This window comes from Ptychodera flava, chromosome 14 (genome assembly GCF_041260155.1).
Source record: "Ptychodera flava strain L36383 chromosome 14, AS_Pfla_20210202, whole genome shotgun sequence".
Classification (NCBI taxonomy): Eukaryota; Metazoa; Hemichordata; class Enteropneusta; family Ptychoderidae; genus Ptychodera; species Ptychodera flava.
The window spans coordinates 1,001,237-1,024,261 of NC_091941.1; the positions used below are offsets into that span (position 1 = coordinate 1,001,237).

A 23,025-nucleotide genomic window follows, 5' to 3' on the forward strand; every position below is an offset into this window, starting at 1 on the left:
ACGGGGTTTGGTCGGGGGAAACCAACTTGTGTCGCCACAGCTTTGTAAAAGGTGCTTAATTTAGAGGTCATATTTTTGGCTGTGGTGACCCGGATTCTCTTGGGGCAGTGACATGGTTGGTGAGACGCAGACTGGCCTAAATAAGGACATGTTACTTCGTGTACTCTTGTCTTAGCGTCCTTGTCTTTATAAATCAAAAATCTGACGATGTCTTGGGATGTAGCCGTCCACACGGTTTTGGGTTCACTCAAACTTGCTAAAAATGTTTCAAATTGTTGGACCAAACGATCCTTTTGCACATCATATGGGGAGCGTTTGCCCAGCACTTCTTCCATGCGTCGATCTATTGTCGCTAGATCAACACAGTGAGCTTTAGTGGCTGCGGGACTCAGCTGCGGCGGTTGAGGCATTTTGGAATCACATAACTTGCAGATCGGGGGATCCTGATTGTAACTTCCGCACATCCAACATGCCTGTGGTGATAGAAGAGCAATATGCGTTTAAGAGCGGATAAACATGGACTTAATGTTATATAGCTTGTGAATGGTTGTTAAATTTTTCAAACAGCGGTTTCACTGTTTTAATTCATCACATTCATCTCCGCTTGAGGTTGCCGGTGCCACGAATCTTGCTGCAAAGAGTTCACACGGAGTACTGCATGGTTTATAACCGTCTGTAGAGGGCGCTAATATAACGCCTGAATCTCCACGATTGGCCAACTTAAGTATTCGTACTGCCAAATGTGCTACCATTGGCCAGAAAGCGGGGTAACTGTTGTCTTTGTGTATAACGACTGTTGCGTTGAGGGAGTTGTTGACAATATGTTTTACGACTGGATGCGTAAGCGAGAACGGCGGGTACAGGTAAATGTTATCGTCGCGGGAGAAATGGTGATGGAAGAAATCTACACCTGCACTGTTATGCTGAGGGAAGGGTGAAATAAAGTCCTTTAGCCTTGCATTTGAGTATGTAGCCATACCGTCAAAAGTGTGGGGCCCGAATTCTCTTTCTAATTTATTCCACGTTTGGTCGGACAGCTTCGCGTTCATCATAGATAGTTCCCTTGACGCTCTGTCGGCTAAGTTTTGTTGGGAGCGAACATGAGCGATGTTTAATTGGGTGTTGTGCTCGATACAGAAACTAAATATTTTCTTAAGCAGATCGTTGAGGCTGATAGATTTAGATCCTGGGAAACCTGCATTCCAGGCGTGTACAAGAACGGCTGAATCGGAAAAGACGTTAAGTCGGGTGTTTGTAACTTGTGGTCCAACAGCAATCAGAGCTCTAGCAAGGGCTTCAGTTTCTTTTTCATTAATTGATTTTTTTCTCATTCGTCTTCCCAGCTGTCGCTAAATGTAAGCGATTTTGTAGAATTTGGTTTGAATACTGCCCCCCACTTATGTGAACTCGAATCTGTATACAGTTGCAGGTTGGTGTGTCTCTCCTCTAACCATTTGAAGTGGGATGCAGTTTGAACGATCTTTATCCACCACTTTAGCTCCTCCCTAAGGGGATTATTGACGCGGACAAGGTTTTGTGCTGACGTCTGGGCTTTAGACAGAGCGTGGGCCATTTGTCTGATGTAAATCCGAGCACATGGAATTGCGAGGGAGAATGAGATGCACTTTCCCATAACTTTCTGCAGCGTCGTGATCAAGATAGCATGTTTAGCTAAGGCGGACTCCACTAATTCGACAAATCGCGCTTTCTTACTATCGGGAATGATAAAGGCCTGCAAGGTCGTGTCGACTGTCATCCCTAAGAGAACAAGCGATCTGACCGGTAAGAGGATGCTTTTATCTAAGGCTATGAAGTAGCCAGTGGAGACGCATAAATGCAAAGAATGTATGCGGCTGCCTCGGACAGCTCCCGATTTGACCAGCTATTTATTTGGGAAGCAGTTGAGAGGGCGGCGACCCGCAATGGCCCAACGTGCCTGTCATCGATGTATTGCAAACAGGGTACGCCAAGCATTCGGGCATAACTGGTGATTGTATAGCCCAATGTGTGATAAACATATGCAGAGGATTTCACCCAAACGGGAGTGTATTATTGACGTACCATATCCCAGCCCATTGAAAACCAAAATAAATTCGATCTTCGTTTTTAATTAAGACATGGTCGTAGCCGCTCTTGTCATCGCATTTACAATGATAATCATATCTATCTAAGTATCGAGACACCTCGACCAACTTGTCTAATCTAAATGGCTTGTCTGCAATCCACAGGTTTAAAAACCGCATGTCTATGCACATGCGAGGCTTTTTGGGCTCTATAGTGATTGGCATAACGATATGTGGCGGTGGATCAATCCCTACCGAACCATACACAGAAATAGCACCAGTTCTTATCCTATCGCGGATAGTTTGAGAAATGAAATCTACGTAATTTTTACACAGTGGGTTGTTTGAAAAGACCTTTGGAGGTGGCTTTGGGGAATCATAGAAAGCGCCCTTAAAAGTCCCTTTGAAATGTGTGAAGTAGCTGGAGACACTCGCTCCATTCTTGACCCAGTCCATAATTTGGTCGTGGTTACTTGCGCACGTGGCTATGTCGGACCATGCCGTCTGGTGTTTGTGTATTTCGCCGGCTACAAATTCGTTTGGGTTCCGGAATGACAACAGGCGTGGGGAAGCTTTTTGGAGCCCCGCTGCCACTGTTCGTACGTCAGGGAGATGTTGGTCCTGCCCGGGGGCGCCCTCAAGAGTTACCCGTGTGTAGTCAGTTCTACGGGGAGGCCGGTTTCCAGCAGTGTAGGATTCCCATGGTTGTGGTATCGGCTGAAATGAAGGGAACGGGAGGCGGATAAATTTGGTGAAGGAGAGGGAAACCAGCTTTTACACAAGGAAAACCAAAGGAAACGAGGTCTTGAGGGAGCCCCCTAGACAGGACCCTGCAAATGCCGGGCTGCATAAAATGCAAAGGGTCACGTGGACCCTCCCTGCTTTCGGGGGTCGGGCGGGTTGGGTTTACATGAAATCGGATGGACAGAGAAACTAAGGCTGTATTCCTACATATATACCGACGCAGGTGGACCACACACACACACACACATAGGAACGACGAGGTAACGCTCTATAAAGTGCTAGGACACATACATGTAAATTTTTTAAGTTTTAATGGCGATTGGTAAATATACGAAGGTACACATCATAGCCTTGACAGCATTCCTATACATCTGTGCTAATGATGGTGAGTATGTATGTATCGGTGTTTACTGGTATGGCTGGGGATATGGGTGTAACGTGTGTGCGCTTGTCAGTGGAATGCGTGGGGTAAAAGTACTTGTGGGATATGAATGCATGTATACATAAACACTGTCAGGGCAGGAGTTGGAGGAATATCGCCAAGGTCATCAAAATGTCATGCCTTAGGTAAGCAAATTATGTCTTCTTGTTAGGGCAGGCTCTGGCCATATGACCAGTTTCTCCACATACAAAACATGCAAACGAATCTGCGTTTCTCTTCTGGCGGGCGTAGGGCTCGTATCTCTGGTTGGAGGAGCGGAACTGGCGAGGGGTTCCCTGCACATTACGCATGAATTTTGTGACTTTGGCTGCAATCTCCTCTTCCTCCTTGTTACCAAGTAGCAGGACTAGTAAGCGGCCGGCGTCCTTCCCAAAATCGTTGGACTCGAACTGTGCGAGAACCGCTCGGTAGCGGGATAGCTTCGGGTGTGCTGCTACCGTAGCTCTGTCGACCAACGCTCGGAGGGCGCTAATCAGCTGTGGTCGGGTCGTCAGGGAAGGCGTGTGGGCCATCTCCATCACCTTAGCTAAGGCATCGTCTACAGAGGCCGTTTCGGCTTTGTCCTGCAGTTTCTTGAGTTGTTGCCGGAGTGTTTCCAACTCATCAACCTGTAAAACAAAAACGCAAACAGTCAAGGCAACAGGCACGCCCTTTTATCCCAACGCTAAACACCATTGGGCACTTTGCCGAACCACCACAGTGGTCTATCCTTTGGTCGTGAGATTTTGAGATAAGTAGCCGAAAAAGGAAACTATGGAGCGAAACATAAACATGTGTTGTCACGTGGCAATGTAAAACTTTTATTTTTTTTTTTTTTTTTTTTGAATGTCTTTTTTTTAGGCCGAAAAAGTAAATGACTGCTTGTTTTGTTCTTGTTTGTTTGTTGGTTTGTTGGTTTGTCTTGTTTTATATTTATTTTTGGAAGCCTCCGTAAGAGACGCTGTGAATTATTGTTGTAAGGCCCTGCTCGGCCACCAGATCAAAAGGAAACGAACCTCTGTGACTAGCAGGTTCGGCATGTCAGAGGTTTCCCTCGCAGCGAACCCCTTAGCGGGTAAGGCTGCTTGGCACAGTCTATTGGCCACCCTCGCAGGCACTCGCCTACCTGGGCCTTCAGCAATACACATACAGTTTATCGGCAACACTCGCAGCGAACCCCTCTGCGGGTCCGACTGCCTGGCCGGATTACTGGCCACCCTCTTAGGCACTCGCCTACCTGGGCCTGAACCTGACGGATGTACGCGCGACAGGAAAGCATGGGAAAAGAGGTAAATGAAAAAATGGAGAAATTTTGCGAATATGGCTACCCCCTCCCAAAAAGTTATTTTGTAGTGAAAAAAGGGAAACGGCGGTCGACCGCACGAGTTTTTTTAAGGCGTGCCAGTGAAGGAAAAAAAAAAAAAAAAAAAAAAATGGTAATGGGGATGGTGCTTGGCAAGCCTTTGCAAGAAAGATTCTACGGCAAATCAAACGAGAGCATTCAGCTGCCGGGAAGGAAACCCGGTGACCAAACTTTTGAGTGTTTACAGTGAGAGAAAAGGTATTGGCAGAGGGATGTGCAAAAAATTTGTCAAAAAGCCAAAGTGAAGGGCTGTTACCCTCAATTCCCGACTCTGACGTGGTCGCAACGTTAACAGAAGCAGAATTTGGCGCGGGCCATTGCGCGTACATCCTTAACAGCAATATGCGTATTTATGGAAGTGGCAAGTACAAAAAGACATACAAAGAACGGACTGCCACACTGGGCCAGAAAATCAAGACGACACTGAGCCAGGTGTGGGTTCAGGTTTAGCTACGAACAAAGCTTAAACCATACCAGAAGGCGGCACTACGACACGAGACAAAGGGAAGCTCAACAGGTGGCTGTAAGGAGCAGCAAAAGTACACGGTGACAGGCGACATAGATAACGACATGTAAACGAGCAAGAAAGAAAAAAAAACAAACTAGACACCGCACAGAAAGTACACACAGCGAAGTCGCTACTCACCTGCCCAGCATTTTGTATGGTTGGTTGTTCTCCTCCGGCTGCTCCTGGGCCTGTAGTAGATTGGGTGGCAGTCGTAGTTTGGTGCGCTACACTGGCTGACTGAGCGACACGGGTTTGGGATTGTTGGCCAGTAGGTGGACGTTGGCCGGCATGCGCTGTGACGAAGGCTTGAGTAGCGGTGGTAGGAGCTTGAGAAGGAGCTTGAGTCGCCATGACGTGCCACCGTTGGTCAATTGCAAAGGAGGGAGAACATGCGGCTGTGTTGCTTCCTATTTATACCTACTAATTTGCATGTTGCGCATTGATATCGCTGCGTGATGCGGCTTTGAATATCCAGTTAAATAATATGTTGAAAGGTTATGGTATGGGGCATATCTTCCTAAAATTTGGTGAAGCAAACGTCATTAGTATTACCACAATGCACATTGTTTTATATGGTCGACGCAGTGTCACGGACGCTACAGAAATGTTGTACATGAAACACAAATGTCATAATAAAATTTTAAACAATGATTTGTTAGTGCTTTCTTATGTTATTACAATATAAAAGATGTATATTGGCATTAAAATAAGCTATACTTGGTATGATTTACTTAATTTTTCCATGAATAAACACAACCTCAAGTTTAGTGAGAAATACAACAATATTGATCATATTTTTTAATAGGACTTTCAACTTCTCTATGTCCTTCCGCTGCTACGCTGTACTTAAAAGTTTTATTGTCATGAATTAACCATGCCATAGCAACAATATTAATACCATTCAGTCTAATCAAAATGAACTTCTTTCTGAAATATTTTCTGTTTAGTATGACATGTAATTTTGTCACGGACACTACCAAAATCAAACTTGAAAGTTAGGTCAATTTGAAATATAAAAAGCAATTAACAATCTGGTTTTTTAGCTCCCATAGCCATATGTATATATGGCAATGGAAGCTGTTCTTATAGGCTAGGGAAATGTCTGTATGTATGTATGTCTGTATGTCTGTCCGTCAACATCAAAAACTCCAAAACCGCTGTACATTTCATCTTGATATTTGGTGTGTACATGGATGATGGGCTGTAGATGAGATTTTGTTCAAATGAAGTTGTCATTGCCAAAAATATGCAAATTAAGTGAAAAAATGTAAAAACAGTCAAAATTGAAAAAACTCAATAGCCACTAAGCAGATTACATGAAAAATTAGCATGTAAGTACTTTTGGCTGACATGAAATGATTGTGCACATCTTGGGTCAGTATCTTGGACTTGCTATTTTTCATGAATTTTTTTGTAATTTTCTCCCATTTTTGGTCAAAAAATCTTCTCTGAAACCACAAGTCTGATTGATTTGAAACTTTGTATGGAAGTGCATAGGAGTGACCTTTCTCAAATTTGGGCAAATCGTGGTGAAATTTGCATATTTTTAGTTTACACGTCCATAGACTCCCATGTATAAGGCAGATCTCCATAGACTCCCATGTACAAGGCCATGAAAAATAAAAATTTAGTTTCTCATCGTATTCATATTGCAAAAAGGATGCAGTGACACAATTTTTAGTCCCCATGGATGAAGTCCAGTGGGCTTATAGATTGGGTCATGTCCGTCTGTTCGTCCATCCGTTCGTCCATCCGTTCACGCAGATATCTCGGATATTTTGACAAAATGTCATGTGACCTTGATGACCTTTGATCTCAAATATACATATTTGTCCATAACTCAGTAACCACAAGTGCTACCACCCTTCATATATGGTATGATGGGACACCTTATGACGCCACATATTGTACCTCATTAATTATGCACATATCTAATTTTGAGCGAGCCAATAGAGCTAGAGGTCTGATTTTTGGTATATAGGGATAACTTATCAAAACAATTTTTTTGACAAAATGCCACGTGACCTCGGTGATCTTTGACCTCAAATATACATATTTGTCCATAACTCAGTAACCACAAGTGCTACAGCCTTCATGTATGGTATGATGGGACACCTTATGACGCCACATATTGTACCTCATTAATTATGTGCATATCTAATTTTGAGCGAGCCAATAGAGCTAGAGGTCTGATTTTTGGTATATAGGGATAACTTAGCAATACAATTTTTTTGACAAAATGTCACATGACCATTGACCTCAAATATACATATTTTTCCATAGCTCAGTAACCACAAGTGCTACACCCTTCATATTTGGTATGATTGGACACCTTATGACACCACATACTCTACCTCAATAATTATGCACATATCTCATTCTGAGCAAGCCAATAGAGCTGGATGTCTGATTTTTGGTATATAGGGATAACTATAGGAGAGAAATTTTTTGACCAAATGTCATGTGACTTCGATGACCTTTTACCTAAAATATATGTTTATGTCAATAAATAAGTAACCACAAGTGCTATGCTATGTCCTTTGTATTTAGTAGGATGGGAGACCTTATGACAACACACGCTTTACCTCATTAATTATGTACACATCTAATTCTGGGCAAGCGAATAGAGCTAGAGATCTGATTTTCTGGCCTATAGGGATTAATTAGCAATATAATTTTTTTTTTCAAAATGTCATGTGACCTCGATGACCTTTGACCTTGATTATACATATATATGCATATCTCAGTAACCACAAGTTCTATACCCTCCAATTTTGATAGGATATTAGACCTTAAGATGTCACATCTTGTACCTCATTTATAATGCGCATTTGTATTTCTTGGCTGGCCAATACTGCTAGAGGTCTGATCTTATTTCCCGATTTAGAACCATAACATAGACATGCCTCATGTGTTTCAAATTGGGAACAACGACATAGACCTATGTGCCCATAGATCTCAACATATACACTCCAGTGATACTTCTTAATGACCACATTTTCCTGCCCCATCAAGACTAATACTCCTATTACAAGTGGGGACTATGTCATTGTAAATGACTTGTAGAGTTAATGGTTGTATCACAGTATTCAATATATCTAATTCTGTATTTTTCCATTTTATATTCTGAATAAATACATTAAACATATTTCACTGTCTCCAGTACATTACATTTCAGTATTTTCACTTCATGCACTTTATCCCTTTCACACATGTTCAAATATCTGACCAGGGAACAAACACTAAATAGTCCAGGATGGGAGCTACAGTGTCATTGACGCTATTTTTCTTTCTCTTTTCTCCAAAACCTTTCTCTATCAAACATTTAAATTGTGAAAATTGTGTCAAAACATTGACAATTTCTTTAAACTGAACAAGAAAGCTATTATAGCAACTACTGCAAAAATCAGTTGGAGTAAAAAATCACTGCAGCTGAGCTTACTTCTGGGATCAACCCTCGAGTCATTTTCTAACGACACTCATGGTCTATAAAACGAGCATCTAAAACAAATCCTTCTTACAAAATCATAGCTCGTTATGTAACTTTGACCAACATGTGAAGGAGTTAGCAGTCCGTCGATATCTGGAACGACAACCGAAAAGTCCGGTGAGTTAATTCAAACACACTTTGCCCATATCGCTCAAACAGTTAAAAGGTTTCACGATAGCGGTTTCAACAAAGGGGAAAATTATTTTTTTAAAATTTGTCTCCATTTTATGCCACAACTTATCGTATAAAACCAAGATGCAATCTATCATCGAATTGGTACTACAATCAACCAAACTGAAAAGATTGCTGAACAATACAGAAAACATCATTTGGCAAAGAAAATCAAAAACTGAGAGAGCTGCCATATAAGTAATCAAAGTTGATGGCATGAATTAAATAAACCAATACTCTCCTCAGACCAAACCGATTTCAAAGGCCGTTTACAGCAAATATTGTTAACGAAACCATGAAACCTGAGAATGGCTAAACACAGAGAAATAAAATTTATTTCTCAAAACAGCCTTTCACAACATGCTTTTCAAACACTGTAAAGCAGGCACCAATATCGACCCGAAATCTATTACAAAGTCCATGAAAAATTGACAAAAAACCAAAAGTTCGGTTAATCAATTTAAATGTCTAAAACAAGCAATCGTTGTCAGATTAGTACAGCATTTACTGTTAACATAACGAGCACTAGCAACGCTCAAAATATGCCCTAAAACAAAAATCCTTATAAGCGCCCAGAAACTCCGGTCGATGCTGGGTCATGTTAATTATAATATGACACCACACACCGGATCGCTCACTATAGAGTCAGTCAATAGTGGCTAACTCTCTCAATAACGAATCTGGCTTCTCCTCCTTGAGGAGGAAGATGACTTCATCACACAACTAAGCGTAGGGGATACAAAACAAGAGAGCGACTGATGAAGGAACCCCATTTTTGGTTCCGAAACACCGTTAAGACAAATCACTCAATCAACAAACCGGTTTACAAGGGACCCAGATCACATGACTAGGGTCAAAGCACTATTGATTCACCGGTGTCTCGCCATGTATTCCACACAAAATAAATGGAATGATCCTTTTATTCACCATATCGAAATATTAAACAATCTTGGTAGAGCTGATGTGTGGAGTTGCCCTCATTTTCCTTTATATAAAATGTGGTGGTTATTTCACATTTAGATTGGCTTATAATCTGAAAAACAATGTTTGCATTTTATTGTAGCATCCGTGACATAATGAATTGAAATGGAATACACAATAATAAATGCATATACAGCACAGAATTCCTTGTTCTTTTCACTAGAATTCTAATAACATATTCAATATAATTACTGCATTCTTAAAAAACACCAATCTAAGTGTTACAGTTGAGGCTCAACATAACTTTTTAAGTGTTTTATTAGTCCCCACGGACACCGTCCGGGGGGACTTATAGGTTTGGTCATGTCCGTGCGTGCGTGTGTGCGTGCGTGCGTGCGTCTGTGCGTGCGTCCGTGCGTGCATGCGTCCGTCCATTCACGCAGATATCTCAGAGACGCCTGTAGCGATTTGATTCAAACTTGGTACAAGGATTATCATCTATGCCATACATATGCACGTCGATTTGTTTTACAATCTGATTCAAAATGGCCGTCTGGCAGCCATTTTGTTTCCTGTATTTGATGACGGTGCGTATGTTCACGCAAATTTCTCAGTGATTCTAAGAGCGATTCCATTCAAACTTGGTACATAGATTACTCTATATGTTATACATATGCACATTGATTTTTAGTTTGATCTGGTCTAAAATGGCTGCGTGGCGGCCATTTTGTTTCCTATATTTTACGACTGTACGTTTGTTAGTCCCCACGGACACCGTCCGGGGGGACTTATAGGTTTGGTCATGTCCGTGCGTGCGTGCGTGCGTGTGTGCGTCCGTGCGTCCGTGCGTCCGTCCGTTCACGCAGATATCTCAGAGACGCCTGGAGCGATTTCGTTCAAACTTGGTACAAGGATAGTACCATACCTCATACAGATGCACGTCGATTTGTTTCACAATGCGATCAAATTTGGCCGTGGTAGAGGACTTTTTAGTTTTCACCTCCATAGACTCCCATGTATAAGGCAGACCATAGACTCCCATGTATAAGGCAGACCATAGACTCCCATGTAGAAGGCAGACCATAGACTCCCATGTATAAGGCAGACCATAGACTCCCATGTATAAGGCAGACCATAGACTCCCATGTATAAGGCAGTCCATAGACTCCCATGTATAAGGCAGTCCATAGACTCCCATGTATAAGGCAGTCCATAGACTCCCATGTATAAGGAAGTCCATAGACTCCCATGTATAAGGCAGTCCATAGACTCCCATGTATAAGGCAGTACATAGGCTCCCAAGATAAAAATTTAGTTTCTCATCGTATTCATATTGCAAAAAGGATGCAGTGACACAGTTTTTAGTCCCCACAGATAAAGTCCAGGGGGCTCATAGATTGGGTCATGTCAGTCCGTGAGTCCATCCGTTCACGCAGATATCTCAGACACTTTGACAAAATGTCATGTGACCTTGGTGACCTTTGACCTCGAATATACATATTTGTCCATAACTCAGTAACCACAAGTGGTAAACCTTTCATATATGGTATGATAGGACACCCTATGACGCCACATATTGTACCTCATTAATTATGTGCATATCTAATTTTGAGCGAGCCAATAGAGCTAGAGGTCTGATTTTTGGTATATATGGATAACTTAGCAATACAATTTTTTTGACAAAATGTCACGTGACCTTGGTGACCTTTAACCTCAAATATACATATTTGTGCATAACTCAGTAATCACTAATGCTAGACCCTTCATATTTGGTATGATGGGACACCTTATGACGCCACATATTCTACCTCATTAATTATGCGCATATGTAATTTTGAGCGAGCCAAAAGAGCTAGAGGTCTGATTTTTGGTATATAGGGATAACTTAGCAATACAATTTTTTTGACAAAATGTCACGTGACCTCGGTGACCTTTGACCCCAAATATACACATTTGTCCATAACTCAGGAACCACAAGTGCTACACCCTACATAATTGGTATGATGGGACAGCTTATGACGCCACATATTGTACCTCATTAATTATGTGCATATCTAATTTTGAGCGAGCCAATAGAGCTAGAGGTCTGATTTTTGGTATATAGGGATAACTTAGCAATACAATTTTTTTGACAAAATGTCACGTGACCTCGGTGACCTTTGACCCCAAATATACACATTTGTCCATAACTCAGGAACCACAAGTGCTACACCCTTCATAATTGGTATGATGGGACACCTTATGACGCCACATATTGTACCTCATTCATTATGTGCATATCTAATTTTGAACAAGCCAATAGAGGTAAATGTATGATTTTTAGTATATAGGGATAGACTATAGGATAGAAATTTTTTGACAAAATGTCATGTGACCTCAATAACCTTTTACCTAAAATACACGATTATGTCAATAAATAAGTAACCACAAGTGCTATGTCCTTTATATTTAGTAGGATGGCAGACCTTATGACAACACATGCTTTACCTCGTTAATTATGCCCATATATAATTGTGGGCAAGCCAACAGAGCTAGAGGTCTGAATTTTGGCATATATGGATTAATTAGCAATACAATGTTTTTTTTCAAAATGTCACGTGACCTTGATGACCTTTGACCTTGAATATGCATATATATGCATAACTCAGTAATCACAAGTTCTTTACGCTTCAATTTTGATAGGATAATAGACCTTAAGATGTCACATCTTGTACCTCATTTATTATGCACATATGTATTTCTTGGCTGGCCAATACAGCTAGAGGTTTGATCTTTTTTCCCGATTTAGAACCATAACTTAGACATGCCTCTTGTTTCAAATTGGGAACAATGACATAGACCTATGTGTCCATAGATCTGAACATATACACTTTAGTGATACTTCTTAATGACCTCATTTCCCTGCCCCCTCAAGACTAATACTCCTATTACAAGTGGGGACTATGTCATTGTCAATGACTTGTTCACGTAAATTTCTCAGAGATGCCGGGCGCGATTGCATTGAAAGTTAGTACCTATATTAATCCTTATCACATATATATGCACGCCGATTTTTGTAATGATTCGATCATAAATGGCTGTGTGACGGCCGTTTTCTTTCCTGTATTTGATATCCATCCACAGGGGTCCCAGGTATGATCCACAGGGGTTCCAGGATGAAATTAATACTAATGCTGTGTCTATGCATAGGGGCTCATGAATGCAGATATCTGAGATATTCCTGTGCCAATTCTTTTTAAACTTGGTACAAGGATACTACACTATGGCATTCACATGCAGGTCTATTTATATTGGTATGGCATGCATAATTAGGGCTAATTTGCATAATTCAAGTTTAGAGCGCTGGTTTTGATACAACTGTACCAAATTTGATGAAACTTTGTGCAGATGGTTTTAGTCCCCACAGACACCATCCGGGGGGACTTATAGGTCATGTCCGTGCGTGCGTGCGTGCGTGCGTCTGTTCACGCAGACATCTCAGAGATGCCTGGAGCGATTTCATTCAAACTTGTCACAAGGATTACTTCATATGTCATACAGATGCATGTCAATTTGTTTTGTGGTATGATCCAATATGGCTGTCGTGTGGCCATTTTATTACGATTTTTTCATGTATAGAACCATTACTCAGGCATGTTTCAACCGATTTTATTCAAAGTTGGTACAAGGACATATACCGATGACATAAATATGCACACCAATTTGTTTGTGATGCAATCCAATATGGCTGCCTTACGGCCATTTTTTTTCAATTTTTTTCATGTACAGAGCCATAACTCAGGCATATCTCAACCGATTTTATTCAAAGCTGGCACAAGGACATTGACCTATGTCATACATATGCATGTCAATTTGTTTTGTGATACAATCCAATATGGCTGATAGGCAGCCATTTTATTACAATTTTTTCATGTACGGAGCCATTACTCAGGGATGTTTCAACAGATTTTATTCAAAGTTGGTACAAGGACATTGACCTATGTCATACATATGCACATTGATTTGTTTTGTGATATGATCCAATAAGGCCGCCATGTGGCCATTTTATTACGATTTTTTTCATGTCCTGAACTACAGCTCAGACATGTATCAAGCGAATTTGTTCAAAAGTATTTTTATCACAGACCTAATGAAGAGGACTCTATCCTCTCTGAGGACCTGTAATCAAAGTACCCATTAACAAGTGGGGACTGTGTTATCAACGATGACTTGTTACTTTTAAAAAAATTAATTTTGTGCAAATTTACAATTTTATGCCTTGAAGACATTATGTAACCCAACTCCATGTATGTACACACAATACACACTAGTATTTATATGTTTCAGTGGATTAAAGGTATGGCAATCGATCCCAGGGCCTAGGAGTGGCACATGTAAAACAGTGTGTATCTTTGCGTCAGAGGCGGAATAAACTATTGAGTGTATCTATTTATCCGGGAAATCTTAATCCTGACAGCTATGTGTGTACGCAACATACAGCATAGAGCCAGTCGGGACACAAAAAAAAACACGAGGAGCAAAGAGGTAGAGGTTTTGAACACAATCAATGTACCCGGTACTTCACCAATGTCTGTATCTCCGCGCTTTGAACATAGCTCGTAACAAGGAACAGTGGAAAGCACGTGGGACGTGTAGACCTATAACAGCCACTCATGTAGTTTGTGCACAGTGAAGATTTTGCAGATCAACACCTTTGACAGAAAATGGACCGACTTTTCCTACCGTAATTTTTACCTCCTTCGATTCAGCACAAAATTTTCGTATGGACTATTGATACGGGATTTCAGTCGTTATGTGGTGGCAAATCCTAGTCGTATTGATGACTACACTGTGGAAACAGTCACTAAATAAACTTTGCAAGCATTTATGAGCACTGAACATTTTTACCGTTTTTAATCTAAAGCTGTCCGTATACGCGTATGACGGTGGCTAAAACAAAACAAGGAATCTGGCGTACATTATTACCGAATTACTTTGTCCAAAAAATTTGAGTTAAAACACCCAAATGCCGAACGATGATCATACAGAACTTTCCAGGTTTCTGGACTAAACGACCCCAAACCGACCGGACCTCAGTCAACTGTTCCGGGCCAGACATCTACTCTATCAGCGTCAACTCAACCTTTCATTCTAGACAACTTTTCCCCACAAACTGGGAATATACTAAATTTACCTAAAAAAAAATTCAACTGTGTATCGTATGGAAAATATTTTACTGGGGCCAGGGGGCAAATCATAAAACCAACAAACTCCGACAGAAACAGTGGAATGATCATTAGTGTGCAAGGTCACTGTGTTATATGTCACGGTAAAAATTTCTGGCTTTGAAATTTCTAGACGGTACAAAAGACGGGGCAGAATAAGAAAAGATTACGACAATGTGTAACTGCCGATGCCACAGCTGACTCTATAACTTTCAGGGGCGTACATTGGTACAGAACGTAATGTTGATATCAAGGTAGTTCTGCGTCCATTGATAAACACCCAATATACCACGGCTGTTGATTTGAGCTGCTGCCTTCCATCGAAAATTTTCAACACATAGACATAATATCAATAATTTTGCGAGATAATAAGAGCCCGCTGTCTTCTCGCCTAATAGCTATGATCAAGATTATTATGATAGAAGCAGTTGACTGCCGAACACCTTGATCTTCTTATACACAATGCGTAAAAATGGGTTATTCCTGTTGAGAAATACGACAGCAAATATCGCAATGTGAATTTCTTGCTATCTTCCTCGCAATGATTTTTGCACCCGAGTCTATTTTATCACGGCCACTGGACCATTTCTGACGATTTTTACTAACAATTAATTACCATACATGTAATTATTGTTGCTAGTTTCTGTAAATTTTGCTGACTATTCGTTAGTAGTTGTCAAATTTCTTGATATCGATATCGGGAAAGTAAAGTCAGTTACAGACAATCGAGGAAGTACAGAAGAGTATATTAATCAGTGAATTAAATGAATCCTAGGTTACTATGAAAGTGGAAAAAGGTAATGTTGCGCCCTGGTCCGGAAAGGAAAGTTGATAAAGATTTCAAAAACACGTCAGATAATATTAGAGCAATTTCGTCATGAAACAAGCTCAGAAAAACGTTTAGGGAAGAACGACATCACGGCGATCTTCAGACCTTTCATGTTTCAGTCTGAACGGTCACCATTTGATGCTATAATCTATGGCAAGTGTCTCTTTTTGGACAACTCCAACAGAGATGAATGGATCGCGATTTAGTTTCATTGCCCCGACCTGACCGTCGGGAAATAATGCAGCTCATGGGCACCTGTACAATCGTCGCATGAACGTATCCAATGGCCGGCCACTGCATTGGCCTTTGACCGTGCATCGCCAGCAAACAACGGTTTTGGACGTCACGAGAGCAATTTTTCGCCGTCTGTGAGCGGTTGAGTGATTTGGGTAGGCCATGGAGCTACTACTTTGGTAGCTCCATGTGTAGGCATAGATCGGAATCGAGTTGATTTCGGCTGAAATTAGTCAGAAAAGTTGTTCTTCGTGCTCGATCCAAAATGAGTCCGCATGTCACGGGTTTTGTGCATGTAACCGTTTGTCAAGTATTTTGCTCAGTACATAGTAAGAATCGTTTATTCATTGTTGACGTCGTAATCGATCCGATGTACACAACAAATGTTTGATCATTTGCACCTTTGCGCGTCCCCTCGTAATTGGCAGCTGTTTGAACGCTTTCATCTATTGTTTTTTGGACGCTTCAAACACAGCATCGAAGCAGTTTTGGCATCAAAAAGCAACTTAAAATAGAAAAAATGAGAGAATTTCGACAACAAGGTGATTCCACAAGTATTCACAAAACGTAATATGTTGGAACAGTGCTTTAATTTACACCATGGTGCTTGAAAGATCCAGATTTTCGGGAGCATTCGTTGATGCTGCTACCATGTGCCACTCATGTTGGATTATGAATGCCCAGGGAGATAGGGGGTATTTATCGGCTCCCCCTGCCTTTAACTGCTTTAAAATGTTTTAAACAGTTATTAATTATGACTTTGTAGTAAACACCGTCACGGACGCTACACCGTCACGGATGCTACATTTCCATATTTTAGGAATATTAATAGTGAACGCAAAGGACAGTAATTATATAATTTGTTTATTTAAGGTAGGCACCTATTGACACTTAGGCCTGTGACATCAGATCTTTTAGAACTCCTGTTGTCCTTAAGATATGAGTGTGTCACGGACGCTACAAGAAATTCCGACCACAACGATCTCCATTTTCATTTATTCACAAAACAATACAATATGCAATTTTATTTAAATTTTGGTGTATAAAATGCTTGCCATGGATGTTGAGGTTGGAATTGAATTCAATATTACAATATTTTATCCATTTTTCTACATATAAATTAAAGGTATATGTACTTATGGTCATAAAACACAAATAACATAACGATGTTACAGTTTTGGTAAAAATACCACAGTTTCTGTTCCGATGCACATAATCACATGAAATAACTTGTGAAAGAAAGATTAGGTATTCTGCAATAACATATGTAAGCTAAAAATTCCACAATTTTAACACTGTGTTCCAAAAAATATTTTGAAATTAAGTACATTTTGAAGTGAAACAGCATAACGCTACTTTTTACAGTTTTTAAAGGCATTTTTGTGGATGTACAACCAAACCTGCACAATATATGCAATATTTCTTTATGTGACCAAGTTAGTTACAACTATTACTATTTATTAGAAACAAATAAGCAATATAATATCAGTCTGAATAGCAGATATATGTCCATAACAAATGAAAATCATCTAGCGCACCCTGATTGTGACTGACCCGAATAGAAATTGATGTTAATAAATGCTTTTAAAGAGATCAGTCAATGTCATAATGATAAGCCTTGTTTCACATTATCTGAATGCTACCGGTAATTTTACTGTAATAGGATTTTCTTGGACTCCAATCAAAAGTGAAGTTGGCTTTTTTAAAATCACTGATGTGTTTGTTTAAAAAATGAAGGCAGATTTATTAGGAAAATACAGAAAACAGGCTATGAGATGATGAATTAGTAAGAACTGGTAAGAGATATTACTTTTGCACAAGTACCCATTTACTATCCAAGTTTATTCACTGAAACATTCTGAGACAAATTCAATGAATACCTTTTTGAATGGACAAAACCCAAGTCATTTTCTTAAGTAAAAAAATGGTGTCCAGCTTCAAAACTGAAAAGAACACAATATTCTTGTTTTTATCAGATGCAGCATCTTCTACAACCTCATTGATTCTTCTTCACCAACTGGAAGACAAACTTAAAGCTCACGATTATTTCCTGTCATTCTTAAAGAATACTGGATTATGGGACAGGGTAAGTTTCCCATTTACTCTGTACTTATTCAGTGTTTTGTCCAAAGTGGGTGATTGTGCGTAGGTTGGCTCACAAAATAAAATCACCCTAAAATAAATAAATGCACACCATGTTCCCCTCTACACTGAGATCTTGAGATACCGATATATACAGAATGTGATAGTAGCATTCTGTGCCATGATTGCTGCCAATGATTTAACATCACATGGTTGACGTAACCAGCTTTGTGCCTTGCTACATTAAAATGTCAAAACTAGCTTCTAATTTTCAGCAATATGGGTTAAAGCTGAAAGACCATCAACTAGAGATTGCCTCTAGATCACAAAACTGTGTTTGAACCCATGTGAATGATGTCACATTGATGTGACCCCTGAACTCTGCTAAAAGACTTTGATTACTGTATAAGATGACACTGCGGGCAATAGAAATACAAATTACTGAGTTCACCATGCCATCCTTCAATCCAAGTTGCTAAACAAACAACTGTACTTTCATGCCAAGTTCACTGCCTAACATCATTGGTCGGTCATGGGTTGCTGGTAACTTGTTGATGATTGTATTTTCTCTGTCACTTCTCATGGCTTTCAGGTAAGTCATAGCGCATGTTACTTGCATTGATCAGGTTGTGTAGTTCTTCACCAAATTTGCCAACACTGTTGACTACACTGTTGTGGATGGAGTACTTTGCAATCTTGGCTCTCAGGTTTCATCTGAATAGTGTTGTTATTTTCCCCTCTCCTGCTTTTTGCTGACCATGCAAATTTCTCTGTTTATGGCAGCGATCATCTCGGGTGTCATGGTGCACTTCTTGATGTTTTCAGTATTGTTCAAATTGGGCAGACACTGCTGAATTGGCTTCAGCAATGGAGCCTTCTGCAGCCATTGCTTCAAACTCAAAGACATGTCGGTACAATAAGTCAATTTTGACAGTGGTGCGAGATGATATGAGTGTATCGGACAGTTGCGATAACTCAAATGATTTTCTTCTCTCAAAAGTAACATTTTTAATCCATTCTATCCTTTTATTTGTCGACTTTGAAATGTCATGTCCTTAGATGGCATCATTGGCATGCAGTTGTTTACTGAAGACAAAATTTGTAAATAGGTGACAACCACCCCCTTTCTACTCATAAGAGCATTATCAATAATCAAAGCCACCTAAAAGATGTGATGTGGAAACAATGAGTGCTAAATGACACTTTTGACAACTATCAAACTTGTGCAGTCAATCAAACTCAGAATGATTTGTGTGCACTGACGCCAGGCTGGTTGTCAGCTGGTTTCTAAATTGTTACGGATTGTGTAAAACTGAAACATAGTTCATGTTGCCGACTGCCAAATCAAAACACCGCATAATGTCAGTCAAACAGATATGCACCAATTTAAACCTTGCCAATTAAATACGGTGGTTTCAATCGGGTTCAAACTCACAACGTATCGTACCCAGTCAAGCCACAGACAAAACCGCTGGCCAAATCCCCAATCTAAAAAACGATTGGTTCAATAACCAAGCTAAGTTGTTACAATTTTTCTGACTGCGACCCTCCACACGCTTTAGAGTTTGTGAAGCCCTCATGCTCGTACGCTCACTATCACACATCGCACACAAAAGCTATACAATAATTTATTATGCTTCTCATCTATCATAAGCAAATCCCTCAAAGTTTGAAGCAGAGGGGGACATTCCCCCTTCCCCTCACCTTGTGAGAGAAAACCTCGGATGAGCCATATGAGAGAAACCTTTAGAAAACACTTACTCCTTCGACCTGTAACAAAGATAACAGTTGAACGTCCAAGTCTAAATAATAAGCAAAACGTCAGAGGGTTTAACGTTTTATTTTCACAAAAATATGCATTTTCAAATGTCATTCCAATACAGTAGTTGTTTTGAACAAAACTACCCAGTGACTAAAAGTACATATTATTAAACAATGACTTGTCTACAGACATAAAGTCTCTCAGCTACTTGCAATGTTTCATGGAATTAGTATGTCCACAAGCATTTCAAAATATATTGAACTGTTATTCTTTTAATCAATAATGAAGTTGAAGAGATGCTACAGATTTTATTTTAAAAAGTCGGCATTTGAAACTGCTATTCACAATTTTTGTCCAAAGATGGACAGTAGCTATAGGTTCCATGTACAGAGTATTTGCAGTGAATTGCCTCTGTTACACCATTATACGTCCAACCTGTTTGTATGAACTGATACCATGCTGTGAAACATTTGCAGTCACAGTTTCAGATCTTCATGTCAGTCAGACAGATTTTAGCTTCTGGTACATGTGTATTTACCAGTAGGAGCTCATAGGATCAGTTGGTGTCTGTCGTCTGTATGTCTGTTGAACAAAGCTGAAGGTACCATTTCTGGTGATAGATTCACTTTCAGGTCTTCCTTAAACTGATATGTCCCTCCACTGAGCAGACATGCATACGATGGTCTAGTCTATTACTGGGATTTACTTTATTAAGCAAAAACCAAGTGATCTTAAGGCGGCATACACTTTTAAAGATTTCATGAAATCTGACATACTATATTTTTTGAAAAGCAGAGAATCTAAAGTTTTTATAGTAGCAATAGTTTTCTTGAAGTATGAATGGCGACATATTTGGGTTAAAAATGTCAATTTGGTGTCAATGAAAGGAAATGATTTAAGTCAAAAACTTGACTCTGTTTTTTGAAATTTATTATCTCATTTCAAACTAGGGTACACGTAGATTAGTAAAAACCAGCAATTTGTTTGTCATTATCTATTCTCAGTCTTTGCAGAAATTGAACGATTAACATATAAAAAAGTTATTAAAATCATGATAAGCAAAATTGAAATGACTCTTATTCCAAATGTAAAAACTTTACTGCCAAATAAAATTGCTGTTTTGTTGTAGTTTTTAGCTCACATTTGGTGGTATACCAATGTGAGGTTATCGTATAAGCTGAATCAGTTCATTTGCATCTGATTTGCATGTCTGTATGTCTGTATATTTGTGGGTATGTGCGGATGTATGTCCGTCACACACAAAGGCTCCCATACCGCCAAAGCTACTGTCTCAGTATTTGGTGTACAGGTAGATGTAGGGGTTGAGATGTGAATTTGTTCAAATGAACACATCAGTGTCAAAAATGTGCAAATGAGGTAAGAAAAAGGGAAATCCTGCAAATGTGCAGGAGTGGTGGCATATGTCAGTTAAAGACAGGCTAACTCCACTGACTTGACTCATTTCCTGTCATTGTTTATGAACTGTGACATATTAACAGACCTGCTGAAACCATAGACAGAAGAGGGGAGGAAGACCATCAGTAGAGGGGAGGAAGACCGTCTATGGTCAAACTAAGAGGGGCTAGCTGCCTTTCTGCTAGCGTGTTGCTAAATTTGACCTCCAGTACCTAAAGTTTCAGACCTTAATTACTTTTGTCATTCTTGTTTTTCTGGTTTAAATATTTCTTGTTGTTTTTCTGGTTGTACTGTGCAGAAATCATTGTCATAACATCAACGTAGAATTTTCCTGCACTGAACAGATAGAAACAACATTTATTGTTGATCTTTGGTACCCATACTGGTATATACCAATTTTGATCAAATGTGAGCGACACAGTATAATTGCGGTATTTTTTAAACAAATGTAAAAATTTAACAAATTTTGACGCTGCCAGAATGAAGTTATATTCTATCGAAATTTTGAAAACAAGAAAGAAGAGGCTAGAAAATTGGGTGATTTGCATAAATTTGCATAAATTTACACTTCTTTCTCACCAAACATATGGCTGCTTGGCATTCTAAAAAGTACATGCCAAACATTATTTCAATCTGGGTTAACAAATTACTGAAAATGTAATGACTCTTCGCAAAAGTTATATGGGACAAAAAAATGCTGTTTAATGTGGGAGTCCTTGAAATTTGAATCATTTACACTGTTTTTTTTTTCATAGTTGTCATTCAACATTTTTGATCATTGACTATAGTTTACTTGCTGTAACTGAAATTTGTTGAGATAGTGTATTCTGTCTTGTAAATATTGTAATACTTAATTGACATACTTATTTTTTTTTTCTGGTCAACAAAGTCATATGGTAGCCATTTACAGATGAGAACAGGAGGAATGATTATTCCTGATAAATGTTAAAAAAGACCAGAGAAATGGAAAAATCTAAAAAATCTCTAGAATAATTTTAACAAAATATATTCCCCAAATCCAAAAAGATAACATTTTAGAACTGACACTAAAAAATCCCTTCAAATTTCAGACATCAGACAAAAAGGTTTTCTGTTAATAGTGAGAAAAGATCCAAATGAAGCAAATGTCAAGTATTATAGCACATATTAATAAATACATTTCCTTTCCATTTTCCCCCTTGCATGTAGTTGAGTACTGTGATGAGCAGAGAACACCAGATGAGCACACATCAAATTCTATGTGAGCATGCTGAGAAACTAATGGCTGCCATTTCCCTGCGAGGACATCACACTGCGTAAGTCTGAATCTAATTCTGACAGTGATGGATTGAAATACTGTGTTTGAGTTTCACTCCCGACTTTGATAATGATTACTTTATAAACTATTAGCCAGCTATTCAACCAGCACATCTAAATGAAGCTACTCCAGCTATCCAGCTATTCAACCAGCACATCTAAATGGAGATGCTCCATTAAAAATCAACACTGCATCATAAAATGAAAGATACTTCAATATAACAGCTCACTTTAATATATCATCATATTTTCTCAGAAATTTCTCCAAAATTATTCGCCACTTTTATCCTCCACTTTTGCAAAGTTTACATTGAATTAGTAGCAAACTTGAACTTTATAATGTTGATTTTAGAGGTTCAAGGTAGAAATTTCTCCTTTGAAACAAGAAAAAGGTCAGACTGACAGTGGAAAGGTTTAGGATTATTCCAGCTGTCACAGTCTGTATTCAGAAACATTTGCATATCTCGATGAAAACAGATGAATACCCAAATTTTCCGATATTGATACTAGAGTTGTCAGTA

The 23,025-nt window shown here is 39.5% G+C and overlaps 1 protein-coding gene across 2 annotated transcripts in view; it reads left to right on the forward strand.

The window, feature by feature from the left end:
* Positions 1 to 23,025, forward strand: part of LOC139148897 (nuclear pore complex protein Nup133-like) — an 84,198-nt gene that overhangs the window by 40,071 nt on the left and 21,102 nt on the right. For both annotated transcript variants that reach the window (XM_070720344.1, XM_070720343.1), the window contains exons 18-19: positions 17,925 to 18,034; positions 22,397 to 22,503. In XM_070720344.1, the coding sequence (XP_070576445.1) occupies positions 17,925 to 18,034; positions 22,397 to 22,503 (217 nt within the window). The remainder of the gene's footprint in view (positions 1 to 17,924; positions 18,035 to 22,396; positions 22,504 to 23,025) is intronic.